The sequence below is a fragment of the Hypanus sabinus genome, chromosome 20 (genome assembly GCF_030144855.1).
Source record: "Hypanus sabinus isolate sHypSab1 chromosome 20, sHypSab1.hap1, whole genome shotgun sequence".
Lineage (NCBI taxonomy): Eukaryota > Metazoa > Chordata > Chondrichthyes > Myliobatiformes > Dasyatidae > Hypanus > Hypanus sabinus.
This window is the reverse complement of record NC_082725.1, coordinates 21354743-21380299: the sequence shown is the minus strand read 5'-3', so window position 1 is coordinate 21380299 and position 25557 is coordinate 21354743. Positions and strand designations below refer to the sequence as shown.

Genomic DNA, 25557 nt, shown 5'->3' with positions numbered 1-25557 from the left:
ACTGCTGCTTATAGATTTCAGTTCGACATTCAACACCATCGTACCCCAGAAAATGGCGGGGTGACTGTCCTCACAGGGTCTCAACACCTCCTTCTGCATTTGGATACTGGATTTATTAACAGTAAGGCCACAGTCAGTCCTTGTGGGCAGCAGCATCTCTAGTCCCATCACACTGAGCACTGGGGCTCCCTGAGGCTGTGCGCACAACCTGCCACTGTTCACACTGCTGATGCACGACTGTGTCGCAGGATCCAACTCAAGCCCTGTCATCAACTTTGCGGATGACAAAGCAGTGGTTGGTCTCATCAAGAACTGTGATGAGGTGGAGTATAGAGAGGAAGTGGAGAGGCTGGTGGATTGGTGTGAGAACAACAACCTACGCTTGAATGTGGAAAAGACAAAGGAAATCATTGTGAACTTGAGGAAGGTGCAGACAAACCATCCCTCAGCAAAAACGTGGCTCCTCCATAGAGAGTTACGTGCACCAAGTTCCTGGGAGTTCACATCACAGTTGACCTCATCTAGTCCTTTAATATCACAAGAGGGCACAGCAGCACCTCCACTTCCTAAGAAGATTCAGGCAAGCAAGGCTCTCCCCCCACCTCCATTTTAACTGCATTTTATAGACGCACCATCGAGAGCATCCTATCTGGTATGGGAGCAGTCGAACATCGGACAAAAGACTGTGAGAACAGTTGAGAGGATTCGTTGGGGACATTTATCAGGAGCGCTGAATACACAGGGCCTTTAGTATTATTAAGGATCCCACCCATCCATCCAGCATCCTCTTTCACTTTTGACCATCAGGCAGGAGACTCTGAGGCATAAAAACATCAACAGTCAGGATAGGAAACAGTTTCTGCCCCCAGGCCATTAGGCTTCTGGACACCCTGAAGCTTCATAATTGAAGTGTCACTGGTTAATCTGTTCTGTACTGTACAATATTTAAAACTAATGCACTTTACTTTGTTATTTATGTCTGATTCATCTGTAGATTTTATCTTTTCCTTCATAAGTTATTGTGTGTTATGTGTACCAATGTGCTTTACACGCTGGTTCAGCAAAATATCTCATTTCTATATACATGATATGATTATATATATTATAGACATGTATATAGTTAAATGACAATAAACTTGACTTGACTAAATACCCTTCTCATGCTTAGAGATTTTTTCCTTAATGGCAGTTACAATCAAAGTTTCATATTGGTTTTCTTCATCCACCTTTAAAAACGTAATAGCGGCCCAACTTCTTAAAAACTCTCTAGCTTTGAAAATCGGCAGTGAGATTACATGACACGTGCAGAGAACTGGTCATCTTTCATCACTTAGTTAAGTATCACTTTATAATCTCCGGAAAACCAGGAGAGTTTTGATTGTGGGATACCACAACAAGGGTATTTAGTGGGACCCAGATTGATTTCAGATTTTCAGAACTCTTGGGTATTACTCCTGTTATGTTTTATAATTTAAAAACATTAAGCCAATTAAAAGGAAAGTAAGACAGACGGGAGATGCAAGTCTAACTTCACCCTTTGTTTTTAAGTGAGGCTCACACAAATCACATGGTAACATGATAACACACACAATTCACATACTAATACATATAAACTGTAATAACTTATTTAAATGAACAAGAATGTTTAATCAAACTATATAAAAGATTACTCAAATATTACTGAAATATTAAATACACAACTATTAATAAACTGATCCATTTTAATTTATGTTATGTGAATGTTGCACTGTGGAACAGTATGTTTTCCAAAGAAGCAAATGAGTTTAAAGGAAAAGCAAGAATCAGAATCTGGTGATTTAAGATGGAATGAAGGTAACAGTGATTTTAAAGGAGTGTGGGAAACGGAGCCTCACATGCATGGGAATACCACAACTTTACATCTCCTCACACGGTCACACACCCACCCTGGCTTGGAAATAACTTCATCATCAGCAACGCTAATTTGTGGAATGCCAACCCAGCAGATTGTTGGACCTTCAACACACAGACAGTTGAAGAAAATGGACCATCACCATATTTTCAAGAACAATTAAGGATGTGTATTAAATATTGATGTTATGGGAATGGACATTGAAAGGTTTGTATTAGGTAATTGCCTTGGATTATTCTGCTTCCAGCTTGCTTACTGTTTTATTTTCTTTATATTAAGACCCTAAGACATAGGAGCTGAATTAGGCGATTTGCCACATCGATTCTTTTCTGCCATTTCATTATTGCAGATTTATTTGTCCTTATTTGTCCTGTCCCCTTCCCCACCCTCCGACCAATCACGAATCTATCAACCTCTGCCTTAAATATACATAAAGACTTGGCTTCCACAGCTGCCTGTGACATCGAACAACAGAGATTCACTACTCTCTGGCTGAAGTGATTCCTCCTCATCTGCCTTCTAAAAGGACACCCCTCCATATTGCCCGGCCATTAAACCTCATCTGTGAAACCGATGCTGTGGCTTCAAACACAGAATGCTGGTGAAACGCAGTATCTACGGAGGGGAGTAAATGTCATTGTTTCAAGCTGAGACACTTCAGCCCGAAATGTTTCTCCAGCATTTTGTGTGTGGTGTTCAAGATTTACAGCATCCACTGATCTTTTTGTGTCTATGAGATGCTACGGGTTCATCTTTCCCCCAATATTTTAAAGAATAAGTATTTTTTAGTTCAAGCCTTCCAACAACATTTAAAATCTAGACTCTTATGAAGTCAATGCCAATGTTTTGGCACAGAAGTCCAAGAGAAACAGATACGTTTGTCTATCTGCAACTGAAAGAATTGTATATTTTTGTTAGATAAAGAAGCTAGTGTAGTCGCGCGCAACGTGCTACTAAAGGAACACACGGAGGCAGAGAGAGCTGAACTCAGAATGTGTTCATTGATTCAAAATCGCACACTTAAATCTCCCCTCCCATGGGCCCCTGCGACCCATGGGGCGGACATGACGTCAGACTGTCCCCAGAAGGTCCGCCCCGAGCGGGTAGTTCCAGTCGCGCTACCGCGTGTCTGCCCGCAGCTCCTGATGGCGGTTCGAGGTCCCGTGTGTGCGGGCCACCACACTAGTACCAGCCTTTTTTTTCTCTAACTCATCCATTTTATCTCTCACCCATCCGGTCCTGATGCATGAGTGCTGTGTGTGATAGTTATTATTGAATATCCATTTTTTGGTTTTTTTTATTTCAGGTTTCCAATATCTGCAGCATTTTGCTTTTCTGTGCCAGTATGGGATGTCTACATCGGCTTTGAATTGAAATCAGCTTTAACGTGACCTTTTCAAAGATTAAAATGTCCCATTGAGTTTGCCTTGCCATTCCATCACAGCTGATTTATTATCCCTTTCAACCCCATTCTCCTGCTCTCTCCCCATAACATTTGATGCTCTGATTAATCAAGAACATACTTAAATATACCCAAAATTAATCAAAAACAAATGAACCTTTGCCTTAAATATGACTTGACCTGAACAGTCACTTGTGGCAAAGAATTCCACAGATTCACCACCCTCTGGCTAAAGAAATTTTTCCTCATCTCGGTTCTAAATGATTGCCCCTCAATTCTGAGGCTGTGCCTCTGGTCCAAGACTCCTCCACTATAGAAAATATCCACTGCAAATCCATTCTACCTAGGCCTTTCAATATTCAATAAGGTTTCAATGAGATCTCCTCTCATCCTTCTAAACTCCAGTGAGTACAGACCCAGAGCTATCAATCACTCTGCATATGTTAACCCTTTCATTACTGGAATCATTCTCACGAACCTCCTCTGGACCCTCTCCAATGCCAGCACATCTTAGATAAGGGGCCCAGAACTGATCACATTACTCCTAGTGCAGTCTGACCAATGCCTTATACAGCCTCAGCATTACATCCTGGATATTATGTTCTAGTCCTCTTGAAATGAATGCTAACATTGAATTTGCCTTCCTTACCACCGACTCAACCTGCAGGTAACCTGTAGGGAATCCTACACAAGGACTCCCAAGTCCCTTTGTACCTCAGATTTTTGAATTTTCCCCCCCCCATTTAGCAAAAAGTCCATGTCCTTATTCCTTCAGCCAAAGTGCACGACCATAAACTATATTCCATTTGCCACTTCTTTGCCCAGTCTCCCAATCTGTCTATGTCCTCCTGCAAACACCTCACTCCCTCAACACTACCTGCCCCTCCACTTATTTTTGTACAAACTTGGCCACAAAGCCATCAATTTCCATCATTCACAAACAAGAGAAAATGTGCCGATGCTGGGAATCCAAACAACAAACAATGCTGGAGGAACGCAGCAGGCCAGGCAGCATCGATGGAAAAGAGTGCAGTCGACATTTCGGGCTGTGACCCTTCATCAGGACTGGAAAAAAAAGATGAGGAGACAGAGAAGGAAGTGGGGGGAGGGGAAGAAGAAACACTAGGTGAAACTGGGAAGGGGAGGGGTGAAGTAAATAGCTGGGAAGTTGATTAGTGAAAGAGACACAGGGCTGGAGAAGGCGGAGTCTGATAGGAGAGGACAGAAGGCCATGGACGAAAGAAAAGGTGGAAGAGCACCAGGGGGAGGCAATGGCAAGGTAAGGAGATAAGGTGAGAGAGGGTAATGGGAATGGGGAACGTTGAATGGGGCATTACTGGAAATTAAAGAAATCCATGTTCGTGCTATCAGGTTGGAGGCTACCCAAACAGAATATAAGCTCTTTCGCCGAGTTCTATGCTCCATCTGCTGGAAAAGGCAGGATCTCCCAATGGCCACCCATTTTAATTCCACTTCCCATTCCTATTCTAAAGCGTTAGTCTGTGGCCTTCTGTCCTCACCTATCAGATTCCGTCTTCCCCAGCCCTGTATCTCTTTCACCTATCAACTTCCCAGCTCTTTACTTCACCTCTCCTCCCCCTCCTGCTTTCACCTATCACCTTGTGTTTCTTGCTCTCCGCCCCTGCCACCTTCTTACTCTGACTCCCCATCTTTTTTTCTCCCGTCCTAGTTAAGGATCTCAGCCCAAAACATCGACTGTACTCTTTTCCATAGATGCTGCCTGGCCTGCTATATTCCATCATACAAATCATTTACATATAACGTGAAAAGAAGCACTCCTGCACTCCACAAGCCAACCACAAAAGGCCCCAGTTATTCCCACACTTTGCCTCCTGCCAGTCAGCCATTCTTCTGTCCATACCAGTGCTTCTCCTGTGATACCATGGGTTCTTGTTAAGTAGCCTCATGAGCAGCACCTTGTCAAAGTTGTCTGAAAATCCAAATAAACAACATCCACCAAATCTCCTCTGTCAATCCTGCCAATTATTTCCTCAAATAAATCCTTTTGTTGCTTTAATAAAGCAGCAAGAAACAAAGAGGGGAGGCTAGTTCCTGTGATGTGCTGAACTGCATTCGCAATTCCCTGCAGTTTCTTGCAGTCATGTGCAGGGCTGTTGCTTTACCAAGCTGCTGTGCGTCCAGACAAAATACAGCCTTTCATTCATTAGTGCCCAGATAAGGGAGAGCATCCGATGAGCCAACTAGATCGATTCATTCTTATTGTAATAAAGAACTTTGTACAAAATATTTCTGCTGTGCCAACATCGACTCATTGTGACAGACAAGTCATGACGGCACAGGAGAGCCCCCTGCTGGTGGAACACAGCTCCAGCAGCCCAAGATCATGCAGAATCTCTGATACTGTTTGTAGTGTTGCTCATTCTCCTTGTTACCATATGGGTTACCTTCTCGTCTTTTCATGCTCCGAAGAATTGTTAGTGACTTATCCAAAGTAAATTGATCCCAGTGTATAAGTGAGTGAATCTGGCAGGAGTCAATAGGGAAAATAAAGTGGGATTAGTGTAGGATTAATATGAAAGGGCATTTAATGGCTGGTCTACATTTGGTGGGTTAAGGACCCTGTTTCTCTATTACATGTCTCTATAACTCTAATAACTTATTGAAATGCTTATTAGGGATTCATAATTCTCACTTTAAAAAAAGCTCAACAGAGTGAATGGAAAATTAACTTGCCTGCCTGGAAATTTAAAACTTCCGAAGTGCGTAGGTAGCCGTAATGAAGGGAAGGACTCATGGGGCCACAGTGTATATAGTGCAGGTGACAAGTGAGAAAACAGATGCAGAACTGCTTGGGTGGACACTTGCCCTGTCCAACGAGGCATTTAAACTGAATATGCGGAAGGGTGAATACATATTGGGGAGGGATGACGGAATTCAGCTAGCCAGTCGGACTTGCTACCTCCAGTTCCCATTCACCTACACTTACTCGAATTGGAAGAAAAGGGCTCAATCTGCTGATTCTGCTCTCAGCGGAGCCATAGGGTGGGACGTGGTGAGACCTCAGCAGTAAGTGGGTCTCAGAGGGCATCCTGCTGTGGCAGCTTTTGTCTGGGATGGAGCCTCCCTTCATGTCAATGCTGGGAAGCTTCGCCTCACAGTTTCTAAGCAACCCTGATATGTAGCAACTATCAGAAAGTGTTAAAATTGCCGTGAATTAAAATGAAAGAGATTATCTTTGCTTGTCACATGTACATCAAAACATACAGTGAAACGTAGTAACTACCAGCACAGTTCTAACATGCGCTGGGGTTAGGCCACAAGTGTCACCAGGCCTCCAGTGCCAACATGGCATGCCCACAACTCACTAACCCTAACCCTAACCATATGCCTTTGGAACGAGGGAGGAAACCCATGTGGTCACGGGCAGAACTTACAAACTCCTTCCCAACAACAGTGAGAATGGAACCCATATTTGTGTACACTGGTGCCTGTAAAGCATTGTGCTAACTGCTACACTACTATGCCACCTCTATTATAGGGAAAATCATTAAAATATCTTAAAGTATAATATAAATAAAAGAATAAATGGTACCTTTTTTTTCCCCATTTGAAGAGGTACTCCAATCCTGTGCCAGGTCTGACTGGTCTGGGATTGAATCAGAATCAGGTTTATAATCACCGGCGTGTGACATGAAATTTATTAACTTAGCAGCAGCAGTTCAAAGCAATACATAATCTAGAAAAGAAAAAAAATAATAATAATAAATAAGTAAATCAATTACAATATACATATATTGAATAGATTTTTAAAAAGTGCAAAAAACAGAAATACTGTATACTAAAAAATGTGAGGTAGTGTCCAAGGATTCAACGTCCATTTAGGAATTGGATGGCAGAGGGGAAGAAGCTGTTCCTGAATCGCTGAGTCTGTGCCTTCAGGCTTCTGTACCTCCTACCTGATGGTATCAGTGAGAAAAGGGCATGCCCTGGGTGCTGGAGGTCCTTAATAATGGATACCACTCCCTAAAGATGTCCTGGGTACTTCGGAGGCTAGTGCCCAAGATGGAGCTGACTAGATTTACAATCAGAGCTGAATTCCCCAATACAGTGCTGAGGAATCCTAGCTTGACTGTCAACCTCAGCATGTCTGCCTTTCTGCAGCACCACAGGACGGAGTTGACCTGCAACACAGCAGGTTAACTGGTATAACAGCCTCTGTCACACATAATCTTATCCTGAACCTACAAAGGTTTGGTGCAAGTCTAACGATCAGATACCTTGGAACAGCTGAGCACCAGTAATTCCCTTCACATTTCTGGCCACAGCCAATATCTCCATAAGTGTCCAAGGTATACTGTACCGTGAGAAGAAAGTTGTGAAAGTGAAGCATACTCCTTGTACCCTCTGTGTTGGTTTGTGTTATTTTGGAACCTCAGGATATTTCAATACATTTTATAGCCAACGAGGTATCAAATATAGGAAAGGTAGCATCTAGTTGTAACACAGCAAGCTCACATTAAGCATTGATTGAAGAGAAGGTATTGCTTTGTACACTGGGGATATTTCTCTTGCTTTTCCTTGTAGAATATTTTACATCAACCTGAGAGAGTACTCAGAGCTGAAATGTAATGTTACTGGAGCCTGCAACAGTGCAGCAGTTCCCCAGTATTGTGCTGAGCACCAGACTGAATTCTTTGCACAGTTTTCTGTGCTGTGACAGGTTTACAGACTTTTGACTCCAAGGCAATCCACTGAGCCACAGCTGACAACATCCATCGACGTTATTTTTTGCAGACAAAATCATTAATTTTGTTAACATGCTTTTTATATTTTTCAGGGAACACCACAGCAACTGAATTCAGGGTGTGCTCACCATTTTGACAAAGCAAGGAATTGCTGCAATGAGTGCCAAGCAGGTGAAGCTTTTTCTCCTTTTGTCTGTAAGATACATAGCGTTACCACTGCGGATATTTGTTATGGCATGGACATTTACACATTTCGATTATGCTCACAGTGAAAAAGCAGTTTCCTCAAGGAGTACAGTTGAAAATTCCCCTGTTTTCCCACCCACTCACACTGCAACTCCAGCAGCAGAGCTACTGAAGGGTTAGGCAATTTAAAAAAATTCTTAACTGCTTGCATGAAACTCAGGTGGCTGAGAACAATTAATGCCCTGGCATCATGCTCAGCCTCCAAAAATTGATGTCAATGGAATTGAATTTTGGAAGGAACTGCGACTTCCTCTTGAATCTGTACGATTTAGTGCAAGCTGCCTGAGACACATTTCCATACTAAATTTTCAGCTGTTGTGCTAAGTGGACAATTCCTATCTGGACCATCATGGGAAGAGCCAACAACAAGGTAGATATGGCAAGATTCGTCCTCAAGTTAAGGTCACAAATTGATGGTTTCAGTCACAGATTGAGAGAAATAGCTTACGGTTAAACATCAGCATTTGTCTCAATTCTAAACTAGGTCCATGGCTGTGGGCTGCAGCCATCGGGCTCCTGGACCGGCTGCAATGTTGAACTGGCTACGTGGCTGTGGACTTACTTTCAGGAACTCTGTAGTTTACGTTCTGTGGATCGTTCCCTCTTTCTCATTGCTTGCATGATTTGTTCTTTCTTTTTCACACCTCGGATGTTTAAGCTGTCTTTGTGGTGTGGGCTTTTTCATGTACTCTATTGTGTTTCTTTGTCTTGAAATCTCTGTCTTTGCCGGCACATTAAGAAAAGTGTCTGCCAAGCTAAAAAGAGCCTTGAACTGTCAATGTAGTCTTTCCCTTTCTGGTGATTTTTAGTAGGGCACATCAGCCTTCGGGGTCTAGCAGAGCATTTTGTTTTCATTTAAAGTGTCCCCTCATAGGGTTAATGGGTTAATTTCTTGTCCTTTTACCATAATCTTTGCGCTTTGACAATATATGCTGTATTCTCAGTCTGATGGAAACTTGCTCCTTTTACACTGTTCTGACCTCTTTACTGCTAATCCTGTTCCATGTTCAGGAGGCCCTGTTATCATGTCTTCTGTTTTCTCTCTCTGTCAATCACTTATCGGTTTATGGTGCCACATTCCTTCTTGCGTCATATCAAATTCAACCTATACTAAAGCAATAGATGGCTTTGTTCTCCAGATGCAGCCATGGCCAATAGTTATGCTGAAGCCCGAAAACACAAATAAGCAGTTGGAACAAAGAATTTTCCTGATTAAGATGTTACCTTATTTTCTGCGTATTTTACATTAGTGGTCGCAACGGGAGCCTCAACTGTGGGATGAATCATTAAAGTAGTGTGTATTTCACGTAAAATGGGAATTGAGTTCTGTTTGGACAACTGCCGCATTGAATTCTGGGAAGCAATCGGGTTGAATGAGTTGTTGTCTTGATTGTTTCTGTAGTGCATGTTGCATTGTGGGTATTGACTGTCAGGGCTTCAGCGAAAGGAAGACTTAATTTCATCATAATAATCTAGTCTAATGCATTTGGTGTAAATTAATGCACTGACCTCTGATTTGACCCCATCTGCTTTCCCCTTTCCCAAAATGTGTCGCTGTCCTATAAGGTGTACCGATGTTAACATTGGATACTTTTTTCAGGCTTCCATCTCTCAACTCCATGTACGGCGGAGAAACCGGTTGAATGCAGACCTTGCGGAGAAGGCGAGTACCTGGACCACAATAATTCTCAGACAGAATGCTTGAAACAGGTGGAGTGTGATGAAAGTTAGTATCTACTTGTAGACTGGTCCAAAACCAAGCAGTTGCTAATGTAATAGAGTGAACAGTTGGAAAATAATTAATGACCTGAATTAATCATTTGAAAGGGTAAATTGAAATCCATCATGGGAGCTGGGGGGGGGGATTTAAATTTATATGATTGTGTAAACAGGAATTTCAAATTAATAGTATTGATGATGGTGACCGTGAAACTATCGTCCAGTAAGTTGTCATAAAAACTCTTCAGGTCCAATAATGTCTTTTAGAAAGGAAATCTGTTTCCGTTCCCTGATCTGCCCCCCCCCCCCTTTGTGCTTCCAAATCTGTGGTCTAGTAGTCATCATTGCCCTAAGAAATGGCCCAGGAACCTATGACCATAATTGCAGACAATTACAAAGTTGTTACCCTTTGAGAATGATTCTGAAAAGAACACAGAACTGAAACATGTGCATTGCACATTTGTCTCTGTGTATACAAGTGCCTGTTGGCTTAAGGATGTAACATTTACTCTAACCTATATAAGACAGTCTATCCAGCACTAGACAAGTTATCTCTTCTTGGGTAGTGCTCTGAGGAAAAGGATATCTTATTCCCACTCCAGTTCAATGGACTGAAGTAACATATAAGTCTTCTCCAGGATCCATAAATGCTGCTTCATTGGGGTTTGAGTGGGCAGGTGAATGTGCTGTTTGGATTGTTGTACTTTCCTTTCACTGTTCCCACTTTTCTTCCATCGTGCCCTCATCCAAGAGACACAAAGTGCTTCTCAAATGTCCTTGTGCCAGTTTAAGCAGCTTTGAGCAAAGGATTTTCATAATTCCAATGATTTCATTGAGGATTTTACGTTGCGTCAAGGTTTAAAATGTCTCATTGCCGAAGTGTTCGCTTTGTCCTCCTGCAAGTAGAACAATCGTTTCTGGAATCAGCCAAATCGGGTTTCAACTGGTGAGGAGAAGACAAGGAGCCTGTAAAGGCACGTAGCTAGTTTAAGTGCATGGACATAGAATTGACAGAATATAATGCAGCAAAAATAGAACGTACAACACTAAAGCACAGTACGGGAAATTCTGCCCACAATGTTGTGCCAACCTTATAACCTACCCTAAGATCAATCTAATCCTTTCCTTTACAGAATCATCCATTTTCCTATCATTGTGCCAATCTAAGAGTTTCTTTAACGTCCCTAATGTATCTGCCTCTGTCACCACCCTGCAGGGTGTTTTTGTGTACCCACCACTCCGTGTAAAAAAAACTTACCCCTGACATCCCCTCTATACTTCCCTCCAATAACCAAAAAAAATAGGAGGTTATTCTCCGAGGAAGAAGATGAGAATACAAAATATTGTGGTACAAGGCAGTACAAGAGTCCTTTTAGGGCATACAGATCCAGCAATTAATTCAGAAGGATTGGCTGTTGTGTGACAGATATGAAGTAAGATATTTTGATATTATTTTTAGGCACTAGTGCAACAACAGCTGAAGTACAGCATACAGTTTTGGTGTCTCTAGTTAAAGGAGGAGAAGTTTTCATTTCAGGGAATGCAGAGAAGGTTTGATCAATTAAGGAAGGTTGAATATGTTGGCATTAGAATTTGGAAGACTGAGAAGTTAACTTATTGAAACATGGCATCCTCAGGGGCATCATAAAGTCAATGTTTCATTGGGAGGGGTATTTAAAGTGATGAGGCATATTGCAGAAGGGATTGCATATTAAAAACGGATGTGGGGAAGAATCTCTTCTGACTTCTTAGAATTTTCTATCCAAAATAAATGTGGAGATGGTGTCAATGGATATTTCCAAAATGGATGTTGATGGATATTTGTACTTCAAGAGAGTGAAGGAGCAAGGGAAGAGAGCAAGAAATGCCAAGATTCAACCATCTATGATCTTATTGTATGGCAGAGTAGATTCCAGGGGCTGATTAGCCGAATCTTGCTCGAATTTATTCTGTTCTGATGTCTATATAAACCTTGATCTTCATCAAAGGATGCACCATAGATCCCATCAGAGTCCAGAATGGAGTCTGCCTATATATCTTTGATCCAAACATCTCCTCAATATTGCTTGCTACTAGGCTTCAATTGCTCTTCCAGCAGGCTCCCCAGTGGAGAGCAGAAATCAACAGGAATAGAAAGCTCATAAACCTTCCCTCCAGAACTAAGATCACTTCAACTCGACTTACAAACACACAATGCAGATTAAGTTATGTATACATATTTATTATGTTCCTGGATTTTCCTTTCTGTCGAAATCTGACCCCAATTGCCCCCTTACCTGTCTCTTTGGAACCCCAGAGAAATGTCTAGTGAGGACCTGTGATATCATGGGTGAAACATCGATTTCATTCAGCTACCCAGCTGAGCCATGGTGACACCTGTTACATAGGGCTGGAATTTGTTGAGTTAGAATTGAACCTGGGCAACAATGAGAAGTAAGAATCATTAGCAAATTAAATTGATGTAGGAAGTCTTCCTATGAACAATAAAATGAAACAAAAGTATGGTTTATCCAAGACTCATTGTTGATGTACGTAACAACCTCTTATATCAATGAGTTGCTAATTTCTTTTATTTAGCTCTTGTCTTGTAGTATTCTAAGTAGTTTTAAAAACAGCAAATATTAGTTTTTATCACTAATGGCAGATCTGTAATGTAACAGATATAAACACTGTGTGAGATGGCTAAATGCGATGGTTATGCCATGCACGGGTATAAACACTGCACGAGATGGTTAAGTGTAGGCGCTTGTTATTATTGTGCTTGAAAATATTTTGTTTACTTCACAGTGAAGGGATTTGAGGTTCTCCGTATAGGAGATGCAGTGACTGCTACGCAATGCACATGTAAGGCAAATTACCACTGTGCGCAGGACTGTGAATACTGCCTCAGGGACAACCCCTGCTTCCCGGGGTTTGAAGTGAAAGAAAAAGGTGAGCGAGTGTGTGAGATCCTGTTCTTCTTCTCTTTCCGCAGATGCTGCCTAACCTGCTCAGTTTCTTTAGCATTTTCTGCCCTCTTTAACTTGTTCATTGGAAATTTTACTATCAATCTGTGCAACGTATTAACAAAAATTGATTACAGAAATGTTGAGAAGGTCAGTGTCAGTCTGCTGTGGACTGGGAGAAAAGTACAGCTTGAGGAACAAGATAGCAAAAGACTACGAAAAGCAAACACAAGAGATTCTGCAGATGCTGGAAATCTTAAGCCGCACACACAAAATGCTGGAGGAACTTGATAAGTTCTCCGGACTATCAAATGTACTCTTCTGCAGAACAGGAGAGCCCCGGCTCATTGGACCTTGTGCTCAGGTGACCCTTCTTCACACAGTTCTCTTAATGTCAGGCATTCGTTAGGCATTGATCACTGGACAATACAAGCCTCTTGCATCAAATGCAAGTTAAAACAAAGGACTGAAAGTCCTGTCTTGCAGGCTAGATGCAGTACATTTGGCAAGCAATATACTTGAAATTAGATGGCTAATTTATTTTCATAGCCAGAGTTGAGAGAGATGATTACTGAATAATGGCTCCCGATATACCTCTGTCAAAGCCATGGTGTACTTAAAACAGACTGTCTGATGGATACTAATTTCATTGTTCATTATAGTAACCAGCAATCATTTTTAGGCAGGCTTTAGATCTGACAACCTCAGCAAGCAATATAGACAAAGTACCATTAATTACTGCTATACTTTGGAATGATTTTCCAGTGTGTTAAAGAGATTTTATGGCAGGACAATCAATTATCTTTTCTTTTAAAAAAGGAGAGGGCTTTAATCACCATGAATTCTAAATTAGAAAATTCAATGCACAATTGCTGTCTACTCATTAGTGTTAAAGACACTCTTTCTGCCTTGACCTAATTGTACTATATCTTCAGAATGGAGCCATCGCACTTCAACTCTAGCACATGCCTTAGTGAGCTGATTTAAATGAGACATTGCTATCTCCAAACCAACTTCCATACTGCTCAGTGGTAACTGAAAATTACCATTTTGAAAGTTGACATTATTTATAGGCGATATAATCCTTAAAGAAACCACGAATAAAGAAAGTCTAAAAAGTGTCTTTAATATTATCTATATATTTATAAATCAGACACACCAGGAAGATTAAGTATTAATACTTCTCCTGTATCTTAAAACATTTTTATCTCAAGCCTGTTCCCATGATGACGATACCTCATTGACTACATGTGGTAAATCTTACGTCAGTTGTTATCTGACCTGCTGGGGTTATACGGCTCTCCCCGCACACGTTAAGGCTTAAGGTCACTGACCTTATGGCAGAACTGGAAAAAGTTAGAGGTAGTGCAGGCTATGTTAACAAGTGCTTAACAATTGGGAAAGGCAGTAGGGATCTCGCGTTACTATCATTGGGCAGGAGATACAAAGTCTTAGCGCACCAGGTTCAGGAACAGTTATTACCCAACAACCATCAGGCTCCTTAACCAATGTGGATAACTTCACTCGCCTCAGTTCCAAACTGATTCTACAATCTACAGGCTCATTTTCAAAGACTTTACAACCCACGTTCTCAGTATTTGTTTTATTATTTGCACAATTTCTCTTCTTTTGCACATTGTTTGTTTGTCAGTCTTTGTTTATGTATAGTTGTCAATAGTATCCCTTCTGAGGAAATTAATTCTTCTTCCAAAAAACACCCACTGCCAGTTGCAGCGCAGTCTGGAAACTTTGGGAGGTGTTTGAACAACCTACAGTCACTTCTGAATGCGTCCAATCAGGTCACATGATGTCTGAAGAGTGTTCAATTAAATCACAAGCAAAGCAACACCATAACTAGAATTAGAGGTCATAGGTTAAGGATGAAAGGTGAAATAATTAAGGGGAAGTTCTTCACTCAGGGACTGGAACGAGTATGGAATGAGCTGCCAGAAAAAGTGGTGGATGTGGGTTCAATTGCAACACTAATGAGAAGCTTGGGTGAGTATAGAGATGGGAGGGACATGGGGGTCTATGGTCTAGGAATGGGTCGATGGGAGTAGGCAGAATAACGGATTGGCACCTGTGCTGTAGTGATCTATGCCTTTATAAGACAACATACGTCTGCTTGAATTGTGAGTATCTGGGATAGGGTGAAGTTATACCCTGCTTCAATTACATGCAAATTTACATTGAAAATATCATGAAGAGTCTCCCTGATGCTGGGAAAATGTCAGCCTAACATGGATCGAGTGCTTAAGTGCCCCATCGGTCTCTGATGCAAAATGATTGCTAAATCAGCATGAAGTGTACTACAAAACTAATATGCAAATTGAGTACAAAAATGTGCAGATGATGTAAATTTTAAGGACTACCCATCTAACTTGTTCCTGTTTCAAGGAGAACTCACTGACATTAAAGCTTGCTTCTCCTGCTGTTGAACCAAGTTCAGGTTCAGCTGTCATTCGAGCATACGCACATGTCCTGCTAAACAAATCAGCTTCATCTCGGGCCAAGGTGTAAAACACAGTACATACAGCTGCACAGAGCACAATGCAGCTGCTTACCTGGTCCAGCCCCAGGTAAGCAAACCCACTGCAACAAGTTTTAATTGTTTCTTTAGTGATATAGCCCCATCTCATGGACAACAAAGGATTTGTTTCATTTTGGCGCATTTCTTTTGGACATTTCATCAGAATTTAGTGGCATTCCAGAACTTTTTTTTTATATAGTTATGATCCGCATGATCAGAATTGCATTTGGCTGAGTTTGGTAGATGGCTGTTTTAAATCACTGTAGTCCATCTGGTAACATCCACCTCTCGGGAACATGCTTCAGACATCGATGGTTTTCCTTGTGTTCCAATTTCTAAGAAATGTGTTCTTACTCCACAGCAAACAGGAAAGCTGATACTGAGTGCAGACCGTGTCCTCCAATGCATTTTTCAAATGAGACGTCATTTACGGTGAAGTGTGTGCAACGGACAAAGTAAGTGCGAAACAACTAAAATCATAGTCCTTCTTTTCCTAAAAAGGGATATTCCAAAATACAGAAATGAGTGAGTCTGGATTCCCCAAGATCTAGGGAAATGCAAAATGGTCCCACTGAAGTGAATAGTATTTTGGGACAAATAGACAGAGGTATGAGGTTGCAGTGGTTAAATTGCAGGACTAGCTCCCACATTCTGCCTTGGCAGCTGGGGCAATGTTTCCTCTAATTTTTAGTAGTCAGTGTGCGCAAAAATATTATGTCGGACGAATTTTTTTCCTTTGACAGAGGTATGTGCGCACTGAATGCACATATGGCACAGTTTATGTAGGCTTACAAAATATTTGACATAAAACTGCACAGAACAACAACAAAATAACATATGTACTTAAGTCACTCAGTTATTTTTCCTCTCTCCTGTCTTTGGCATTTACCCATTCTTTGTAAACTCTATCTAGACTAATAGAACTTCCATCCAATTGATAGCTTTTGATTCTTATTAACATATTCAAATGACATTCACCTAAACGGTTTCTCAGCTTGTTTTTGAGTTGATTCAATAGGCTAAAACCTCACTCACAGTCCGCACCAGACGCAAGAAGCATTCCCCCAATGTCCATCAATTGTGCAAGGTCGCAAAACTGTTCATTTAGAAGTACAAATGCCACCATTTGAGCAAAGTTACTTGCCAAATGATGCTTCAGGAAGTCAAGTTTCCAAATATCATCCCACTTCTTTCCACTAGCAAATTCTCCAGCAACTTTCACATCACGACAATGCAAACAGATAACTCCAGTTTCCGAATCATACATAAATATCTCTCGTAGCTGAACGTTCATGACTTCATGAGCTTTCGGTTTAGCAGTTTCAAATATTTTGTTAACCATTCAACTTTTAAACAAATTTGCAGTTCTTTTGCGCTTCACGCCCTTCGCTTCTTTTGAATTCAACATAGTGAATCAATATTTTTTCAATAAAAACTTAGTAAGCTATCTACAGGATTTGAAACAGGTCTTTGTAAACTTTACCATATGAACACTGTCCGCCAAAGATGGCTGCCACCGTGATGCAGCTGTACAAACCGGAATAGGAAAGGTGAGGTGGCATAAATTAGTGACGAACATTGTGGTATTTGAAAAACCAACTAACTAGTTAACAGAAACATTTAGCTAAAAGATTATTTTCAATAAGTATAATTACTACATTATTTTAGGTAACTAACCTTTTGTGCGCATATTAATCTCCTTTGTGCGCTGGTTGAAAAACGTGTGCGTGCACACACGCGCGCAGCTTAGAGGGAACATAGAGCTAGGGGATTTTAAATTCATGCAATTAAGTATATCTGTACTTTTTAAAAATATATATATAGCATTAGAAATGGAAACCTGGTGAGCACAATTTCATTTTCATAAACTCTATGTTGAATATACCAGGTGTTCCATTATCACATCCTTAATAAAGGATTCCAAATATCTGATGTCAGACTAACTACTTTGTAATTCCTTACTTTTTCTCTTCCTCCTTTCTTGAATAGTAGTGTTACATTTGCTGCTCTCCTGCCAAAGTTGTGTTTCCATGCAGATATCACTTTAAATTAGAATATAAGAGATTATATCAGAGGTAATTTCCTCTATTGAGAACAAAGTGCTTTGGTTACGAGTTTAAATCAGATTAAATTAGTGGAGAAGCTCCTCTGAATCGTTCTGGATGAGTAAGGAAGATACTGGACTATAATGCCGAAACAACAGTTCAAATCCCAAGTTAGAAACATAGAAAACCTACAACACAATACAGGCCCTTCAGCCCACAAACTTGTGCCGAACATGTCCCTCCCTTAGAAATTACTAGGCTTACCCATAGCCCTCTATTTTTTTAAGCTTCATGTACCTATCTAAAAGCCTCTTAAAAGACCCTATCGTATCCACCTCCACCACCGTCGCCGGCAGCCCATTCCACGCACTCACCACTCTGAGTAAAAAACTTACCCCTGATATCTCCTCTGTACCTGCTCCCCAGCACCGTAAACCTGTGTCCTCTTGTGGCAATCATTTCAGCCCTGGGGAAAAGCCTCTGACTATCCACACGATCAAGCAACAAAATAAATAAGGAACTTAAAAATTTCTCAGTCAAGGTGGCCACGTTTTAATTGGCGGCACATCTGCGGAAACTGTCAGTAGTTTCACATGCCTCGGAGTGCACGCAAGCGCTCATGGTCCCAGAATGCATCTTACACGATCGGGAAAGGTCAGCAAAGCTTCTGCTTTCTCAGGAGGGTGCACCATGCTCTTCCGTACACACCATTCTATAGATGTGCAGTAGAGTGCGTTCTAACATGCTTTATTACTGTGTGGTATGGAAACCACACTGCGCCAGGCAGGAAGGTTCTAAAACGGGTAGTCAAAACTGCTCAATCCACCACCGGTACCTGCCTACCAGCCATCAAGGACATCTATACAGAAGGATCCCAGAAAAGGGCCAGTGACATGATGAAACCTACCCTACTCATGGACTGTTTCTCCCACTCCCATCGGGGAGGAGCCTCTGTAGCATCCACGCCAGGATCCCCAGACTCAAAAACAGTTACTTTCCCCAAGCAGCAAGGCTGATCAACACCTCCACCCACTAACCCCATCCTGCCACACCCCACCTCCCCAACACCACCACTACTTTATCATTTCCTGTCAGAGTCACCTTATGTGCACACACTGCCTGGCTTAGTGTCTCTTTATGGACATACAATCGATCTATGTATATCAGCTATCTTACGCATTTATATTTATTCTGTTTTTTATTAGTGTGTTCCTTATATTATTTTTGGATCTGGAGTAACAATAATTTCATTCTCCTTTACACTTGTGTACTGGAAGTGACTTTAAACAATCTTGAAGTACTGGAGTACTTGGAGTACTGTGCTTGATTCTGGTCACCTCACTACAGGAAGGATGTGGAAACCATAGAAAGGGTGCAGAGAAGATTTACAAGGATGTTGCCTGGATTGGGGAGCATGCCTTATGAGAATAGGTTGAGTGAACTCAGCCCTTTCTCCTTGGAGCAACGGAGGATGAGAGGTGACCTGATAGAAGTGTACAAGATGATGAGAGGCATTGATTGTGTGGATAGTCAGAGGCTTTTTCCCAGGGCTGAAATGGTTACAACAAGAGGACACAGGTTTAAGGTGCTGGGGAGTAGGTACAGAGGAGATGTCAGGGGTAAGTTTTTTACTCAGAGAGTGGTGAGCATGTGGAATGGGCTGCCGGCAACGGTGGTGGAGGCAGATACGTTAGGGTCTTTTAAGAGACTTTTAGATAGGTACATGGAGCTTAGTAAAATAGAGGGTTATGGGTAAGCCTAGTCATTTCTAAGGTAGGGACTTGTTTGGCACAACTTTGTGGGCCGAAGGGCCTGTATTGTGCTGTAGATTTTCTATGTTTCTATAAACCTTGAATCCTGAAATAAAGCCCATCCTGTTCACTAATATCCTCAAGGCAAGAATATCAGTGATTTTTTTAATGAACTGACCCATATTTAACCTGGTCTTATTGCTCTAGTGACACTTAACTGAGGACACAATTCAAGAAAACAGTAAAGGTATTATCAGTGATGTCCACATTCACTAAACAAATATATTTTTAAACATAAGGTGTGATGAGCTGCTTCCTCACACTTGATAACTGCGGGCCTCCAGTTCCCACATGCCTTCTAAATCACTGGAGCCCTGGATTAGACCTGCATACTGATTCACCGGTGCTCGAGTTCCTGTGCTGATCTCCAGCTCACCAGGGATCCAGTTCTGACACTGCTTTCTAACTCACTGGGGCCCAGGTCACAACACTGACTTAGAACTTACGGGGTTGACATTTATCATACAATTGGATCATGTAACATTTGAAAATAAAAGTGGCTTGAAAGTGTGTTGGAGTATCAACTGGATTTATATCCAACAGCTTAAAAAATCTGCCCGTTTGGTACAGCCAAACTTATGAGCATGCCTGACATTGACTGTAGATATTTGGGGGGGGAAAGCAAAGTTTGTGCAGGAACATTGGATAGGCAAACTGCCACATGGGTTCTGAACGTCTTCCACTTTCAGTTTGATCCTAAGTGCAATTGAGGCTTAGAAATAAATGTTCAATTAGAGTTTGGTTTGGACTTTGCTGGGAATTCAGTCCAACAAGCAGAGCTTTGCTCTCAGAGGAATGATGTCAGATTTCCACAGGGAATCTCCTCATTGATTAACATCTACTTGTATTTATACAGGACATTTAAAGTTAAAGTTGAGTTTATTATCATTTGCACACGTAAATATATGCAGAGGAGCAATGAAAATCTTATTTCCAGTAGCATCACAGGAACATAGCATCATACAAGTAGGATTCACAAGAAAAACTTAAGTTACACAGATTTTACAAGAACACAATTAGAACAGAGAAAAATTATTTTAGTGCAAAGTAATCAAAATAGTCAAACTTATTTGTAATGATTATGGCTGTGTCGGCTGGTACAGTTCAAAGTAAATACATTATCAAAATACATATACGTCACCAAACACAATCTCAAGATTCATTGTCTTATGGGCATAATCAATAAATCCATAATAACCATAATAGAATCGATGAAAGACTACACCAATTGGGCATTCAACCAGTGTGCATTAAACAACAAACAGTGCAAATACAAAAAGAAAGAAACAATAATAATAAATAAATAAGCATTAAACACTCATCAATCATCAGGCTCTAGAATCAGATGGAATAAGTTCACTCAACTTCACTTCTCCATCACTGAACTGTTCCCAAAACCTATGGACTCATTTCCAAGGATTCTTCATTTCATGCCCTCAATATTTATTGCTTATTTATTTATTATTATTATTATTGCTTCCTTTTTGTATTTCCACAGTTTGTTACCTTTTGCAAACTATTTGAATGGCCAGTTAGTGTAGTCCTTCATTGATTATTTTTTGCTTGTTATTCTATTATAGATTTATTAATTACATATATGGTGGCATATGTGTACTTCGATAATAAATTTACTTTGAACTTTGAACTTTGCCCCTCCACCTCTCATTGTATCAGCCATGTTCGAAGAGTGGATCATTCTTAATGGGCCAAATGGCTTAATTCTGCTCCTGATTCTGAGCCTGATTCTATGTCTTATGGTTATCATCTACCTTATTTTATACACTGTGTGTATTCAAATTTGACACCTTAAGTCCTGTATACACTGCCTTTCTTTTCAATTTTGTCTTCATCTTGTCTGAAGTTAAATTCTTATCCCTCTCCAGACTTTTTGTGTTATTCTGGATAATTTGGTAATCTAACCATGTCCCCGACCTTTGATTCTGTGTTCCAAATGCATAACTTTTCGCAATTTCCATCTCTGTATTTGCACCTTCCCTTTCACTTTGTTAAGTGGAACATCAATCATTCTACAATGCAAGACAGTTTGTCACATTGTGGGAGAACCTTGCCCTGCGTCTAACAGATGAATCACCTCCTTGGTTTTGAGCACAGTATCATTCCAAGCATTTTCAATTACACTCTCTAATTTGGCAATCTTAATCAACTTAAAAAAATCTCAATCCAGTTCATATCTGATTTGTTGTAACTATTGAGATTTAGATTTTGGACTATTTTCCATTCTGACAGTATTTTTATAATACTCACGACAACAGCTTACACTTGCTACAATTTATCGTGTGTTCAATGCTTCCAGCCTCTCAATGCACATACTTTATGGCCCGTGGTAGAGTATAGATATGTGAGACACAAGGAGCTCAGATTAACTGTACGTTACTCATTCTCCTCTGGAGCTTTCAATCAATATCACTGCAGCCCAAAAAGCAGCTAGTCACAATACATTATCCTTAATGAGTGACAGTCTTAATGCCTTAATCACTGTTCCCTAATTACAGCAGCGATGATTATAGAGTTTGAATAGAAATGGAACTTGAACCCATAACCTTCTGATTCAGGAAGAGAAATGCTGTCCATTGAGCCACAGCTAACAATATTGCTGGCCTTAGGAGAGAAAAATCTAAAGATGAACTTTCAAGGATTCTTTAATATTCATACTCTCAGTATTATTTTTCTTTGCATGGTTTGTCTTTTGCACTTTGGTTGTCTGTCAGTCTTTGTTTATGTACAATTTTTCATAAAATACGGTTGTTTTTCCTTTTTCCTATAAATGCCTGCAAGAAATTGAAACATGAGGTAAGTTATATGATAACATCTGCTTACTTTGATAAATACATTTTCTTTATTCTGAAAAGAGATATTCAAAAGCAGAAATTCAGGAAGGTAATCCCAGAACCTTAAAACTAAATTTAATATTACTAAAGTGATCAAATTTAAGTTGCACATAGGGCAAGAACCAAGCGACAAAGGTGACAACAAGGCTTCACTCCGATGAACTCAATACCTTTTATGCTTGCCTTGACTGTCAAAGTGTGGAGGAACGCTCATGAACTCCCACAGCCCTCATTGACCCGTGATTTCAGACATGAGAGCATCCTTCAGGAGGGTGAAGCCATAGAATTCATCCGGCCCAGTACTAAAGAACTGGCTGCAGTGTTCACAAATACCTTTAACCACTGGCTTCGGCAGTCTGAGATACCCATATGCTTCAATTATATTGGTGTCTTAAGAAGAATTGGTAACTTATCTCAATGACTATCGTCCAGTAGTACTCACATCCACAGTGTTGAAATATATCAAGTCTTGCCTGAGAAGCAACTTGGATTCACTCTAATTTGCCTGCTACCTCAACAGGTCAACAGCAGATGCCATTTCATTGGCTCTTCGCTCAACCCTTGAACACCTGGACAGTGAAGATGCAAACATCAGGGTGCTCCTTATTGGCTGCAGCTCAGCCTTCAATACTAGCTTTTCCTCAAAACTAATCAATAACCTTCAAGACCTTGGCCTCAGTACCTTCTTGTGCATCTGGGTCCTTGATTTCCTCACTTGCAGACCCCAGGCAGTTCAGACTGGCAACAACATCTCCATCACCACCTTCATCAGCACAGGCGCACCACAAAGCTGTGAGCTTAGCCCCCTGCTCTACCCGTGTTGTACTTAACGACTGTGAGGCTAATCGCCGCTCCAGTGCCACAATGAAGTTTGCTGCCAACATCATGATTGTTGGCTGAATCAAAGGTGGTGATGAATCAGCAGATAGGAGGGAGATTGAAAATCTGGCTGAGTGGTTCCACAGCAACAATGTCAGTAAGATCAAGGAGCTGATTGTTACCTTCAGAAGGAGGGAATCAGAGGTCTATGAGCCAGTCCTCACTGGGGAACTGGAGGTGTGTCGGGTCAGCAACTTTAAATTCCTTGCTGTTATAATTTCAGAGGATCTGTCATGAGTCCAGCATGTAGTGCCATTACAAAGAAAACACAGTGGCACCTCAATTTTCTTGGAAATTTGTGGAAGTTCAGCATGTTATCTGTAATTTTGACAGACTTCTATAGATGTGTAGTAGAGAGATTATTGACTGGTTGCATCACAACCTGGTATGGAAACTCCAATGCCCTTAAATGGAAAAACCTACAAAAAGTCATGGACCCTGCCCTGTTCAATAGGGGTAAAGTCCTCCGTACCATTGATTACATCTGCACGGAGCTTTGTCAAGGAAAGCAGGATCCATTATCGAGGACCTCCACAAACCAAGCCATAGTTCCCTCATGCTGCTGCCATCAGGAAAAAGGTACAAGAGCCTCAGGATCCACACCACCAGATTCAGAAACAGTTATTATGCCTCAACTACCAGGCTCTCAAACGATACGGGATAGCTTCACTCAACTTCACTCACCCCATCACTGAACTGTTCCCACAATCTATGGACTCACTTTCAAGGTCTCTTCATCTCATGCTCTCGACATTTATTGCTTATTGATTGATTGATTGATTGATTGATTGATTGATTATGATTATTTCCTTTTTTCTTTCTGTATTGCACCGTTTGTTGTCTTTGGCACATTGATTTTGTTTTGTCCATCCTGTTGGCTGTGGGCTTTCATTGATTCATTGAGGTAAACAGAATAAAGAGGAGTTTCAATTGGGTAAATGCAAATAGACTTCTTCCACTGTGGTTGGGTGAGACCAGAATTAGAGGTTATAGGTTAAAGGTGAAAGTTGAAACACTTAAGGGAAACATGAGGGGGAACTTCTTCTCTTAGAGGGTAGTGAGAGTGTGGAACAAGCTGCCAGCAGAAGTGGTGGATGCAGGTTCAATTGCAACATTTGAGATAAGTTTGGATAAGTATATGAATGGGAAGGGTATGGAGGGCTATAGTCTAAGTGCAGGTCAATGGGACCCTGCAGAATAATAGTTTGGCATGGACTAGACGGGCCAGACAGCCTGTTTCTGTGTTGTAGTGCATTATAACTCCAAGTTAGACCACAGAAAGCAGAGTTCCAGTTGGCTGAAACTTTCTGCGAGGTGGAAAATGGGAGATCGGTCAGGCAAGTCAGAGAAGGTTCAAATCTGACAATATCAAAGACACTCAGCTGGCAGTGAGATAACTGAATACTTGCTTCAGTAGTAACTGAAACTCTGAAAATATTAACATATTTAAAGAAATAAATTTTTCATCATTTCATCAGATAAATTGGCTCTGTGAACTATTGGAGCTCTGTTTGAGACAAAACAATAATCTGAAATATTAAAAAGATATCAGGATGCAACATATTTCTGATAACACCATTTAATTTAATAAATAAATTGTTACGTTTGTATTTGGCGCACATTTTACTGGCCTGGCCGATGCAGCTTGCCTGTGGAAATTGCTTGCATTACAATAGTATTCCATGGGTTGTGAAGGATTTGGAGATGCCCTGAAGGCACTACGTACAGTAACTGCAAGCTGTTTTTCTGTATTCACATCTGAAGGAATAGCAGTTGATGTTTCATTCAAACAAGTGAGAGTTTCTATTGTGCTTGAGTCCAAGTAAGCTTTGAACCACGTGTCTGTACCACAATGGAGACTATGCTTTCTCCCTCTCTGAAAGATCACCATTTCCACATCCTGTTCTAGTTCCATTGCTGTGTAGAAATATTCCCCCTCAAATCCCCAGCACGGGAATATACAATTAACTTACTCACTTTTTTTTAACTATACATATATAATAAAAATACTGTTTGGGTAACAATGGCACATAATTTCACAAAAGAATATTTTCATTTGACTTCATTTCTCCTAGTTGCACAGTCCTTGGACTAATGGAGAAAGTGCCGGGCAACTCTACAGCTGATGCTGTATGCTTCGCAGTTGGTGCATCAACATCACTCAGTTCAGGTAGAGAATGTAACATTTATGTGGGGTGATGATAAATTAATCATTTGGAATTCTGCTTTGCAATCCAATATCTAAAGCCCTAAAGTTAGAGCTATACAGCACAGGGACAAGACCTTTGCTGAATCTCAACTCTGAACTGACTCCACAATCTGTGGACTCACTTTCAAGGACCCTACAATACATGTTATCAGTATTTTTTATTTACCTATTCATTTTTTTTATTTCCACATTTTGTCTTCTTTTGCATATTGGTGGCTTGTTAGTTTATCATTGTGTGTAGTTTTACATTGATTCTATTTTCTACTGTGAGCGCCTGCAATAAAATGAATCTCAAAGTAATACA

At 40.8% G+C, this 25557-nt stretch overlaps 1 protein-coding gene across 1 annotated transcript in view; it reads left to right on the top strand.

Annotated features, from left to right (window-relative positions):
* Positions 1 to 25557, top strand: part of LOC132378714 (tumor necrosis factor receptor superfamily member 11A-like) — a 39735-nt gene that overhangs the window by 11217 nt on the left and 2961 nt on the right. Inside the window, exons 2-6 of the mRNA XM_059945816.1 lie at positions 8113 to 8191; positions 9867 to 9992; positions 12773 to 12916; positions 15822 to 15915; positions 25120 to 25214. Coding sequence (XP_059801799.1) covers positions 8113 to 8191; positions 9867 to 9992; positions 12773 to 12916; positions 15822 to 15915; positions 25120 to 25214 — 538 coding nt within the window. The remainder of the gene's footprint in view (positions 1 to 8112; positions 8192 to 9866; positions 9993 to 12772; positions 12917 to 15821; positions 15916 to 25119; positions 25215 to 25557) is intronic.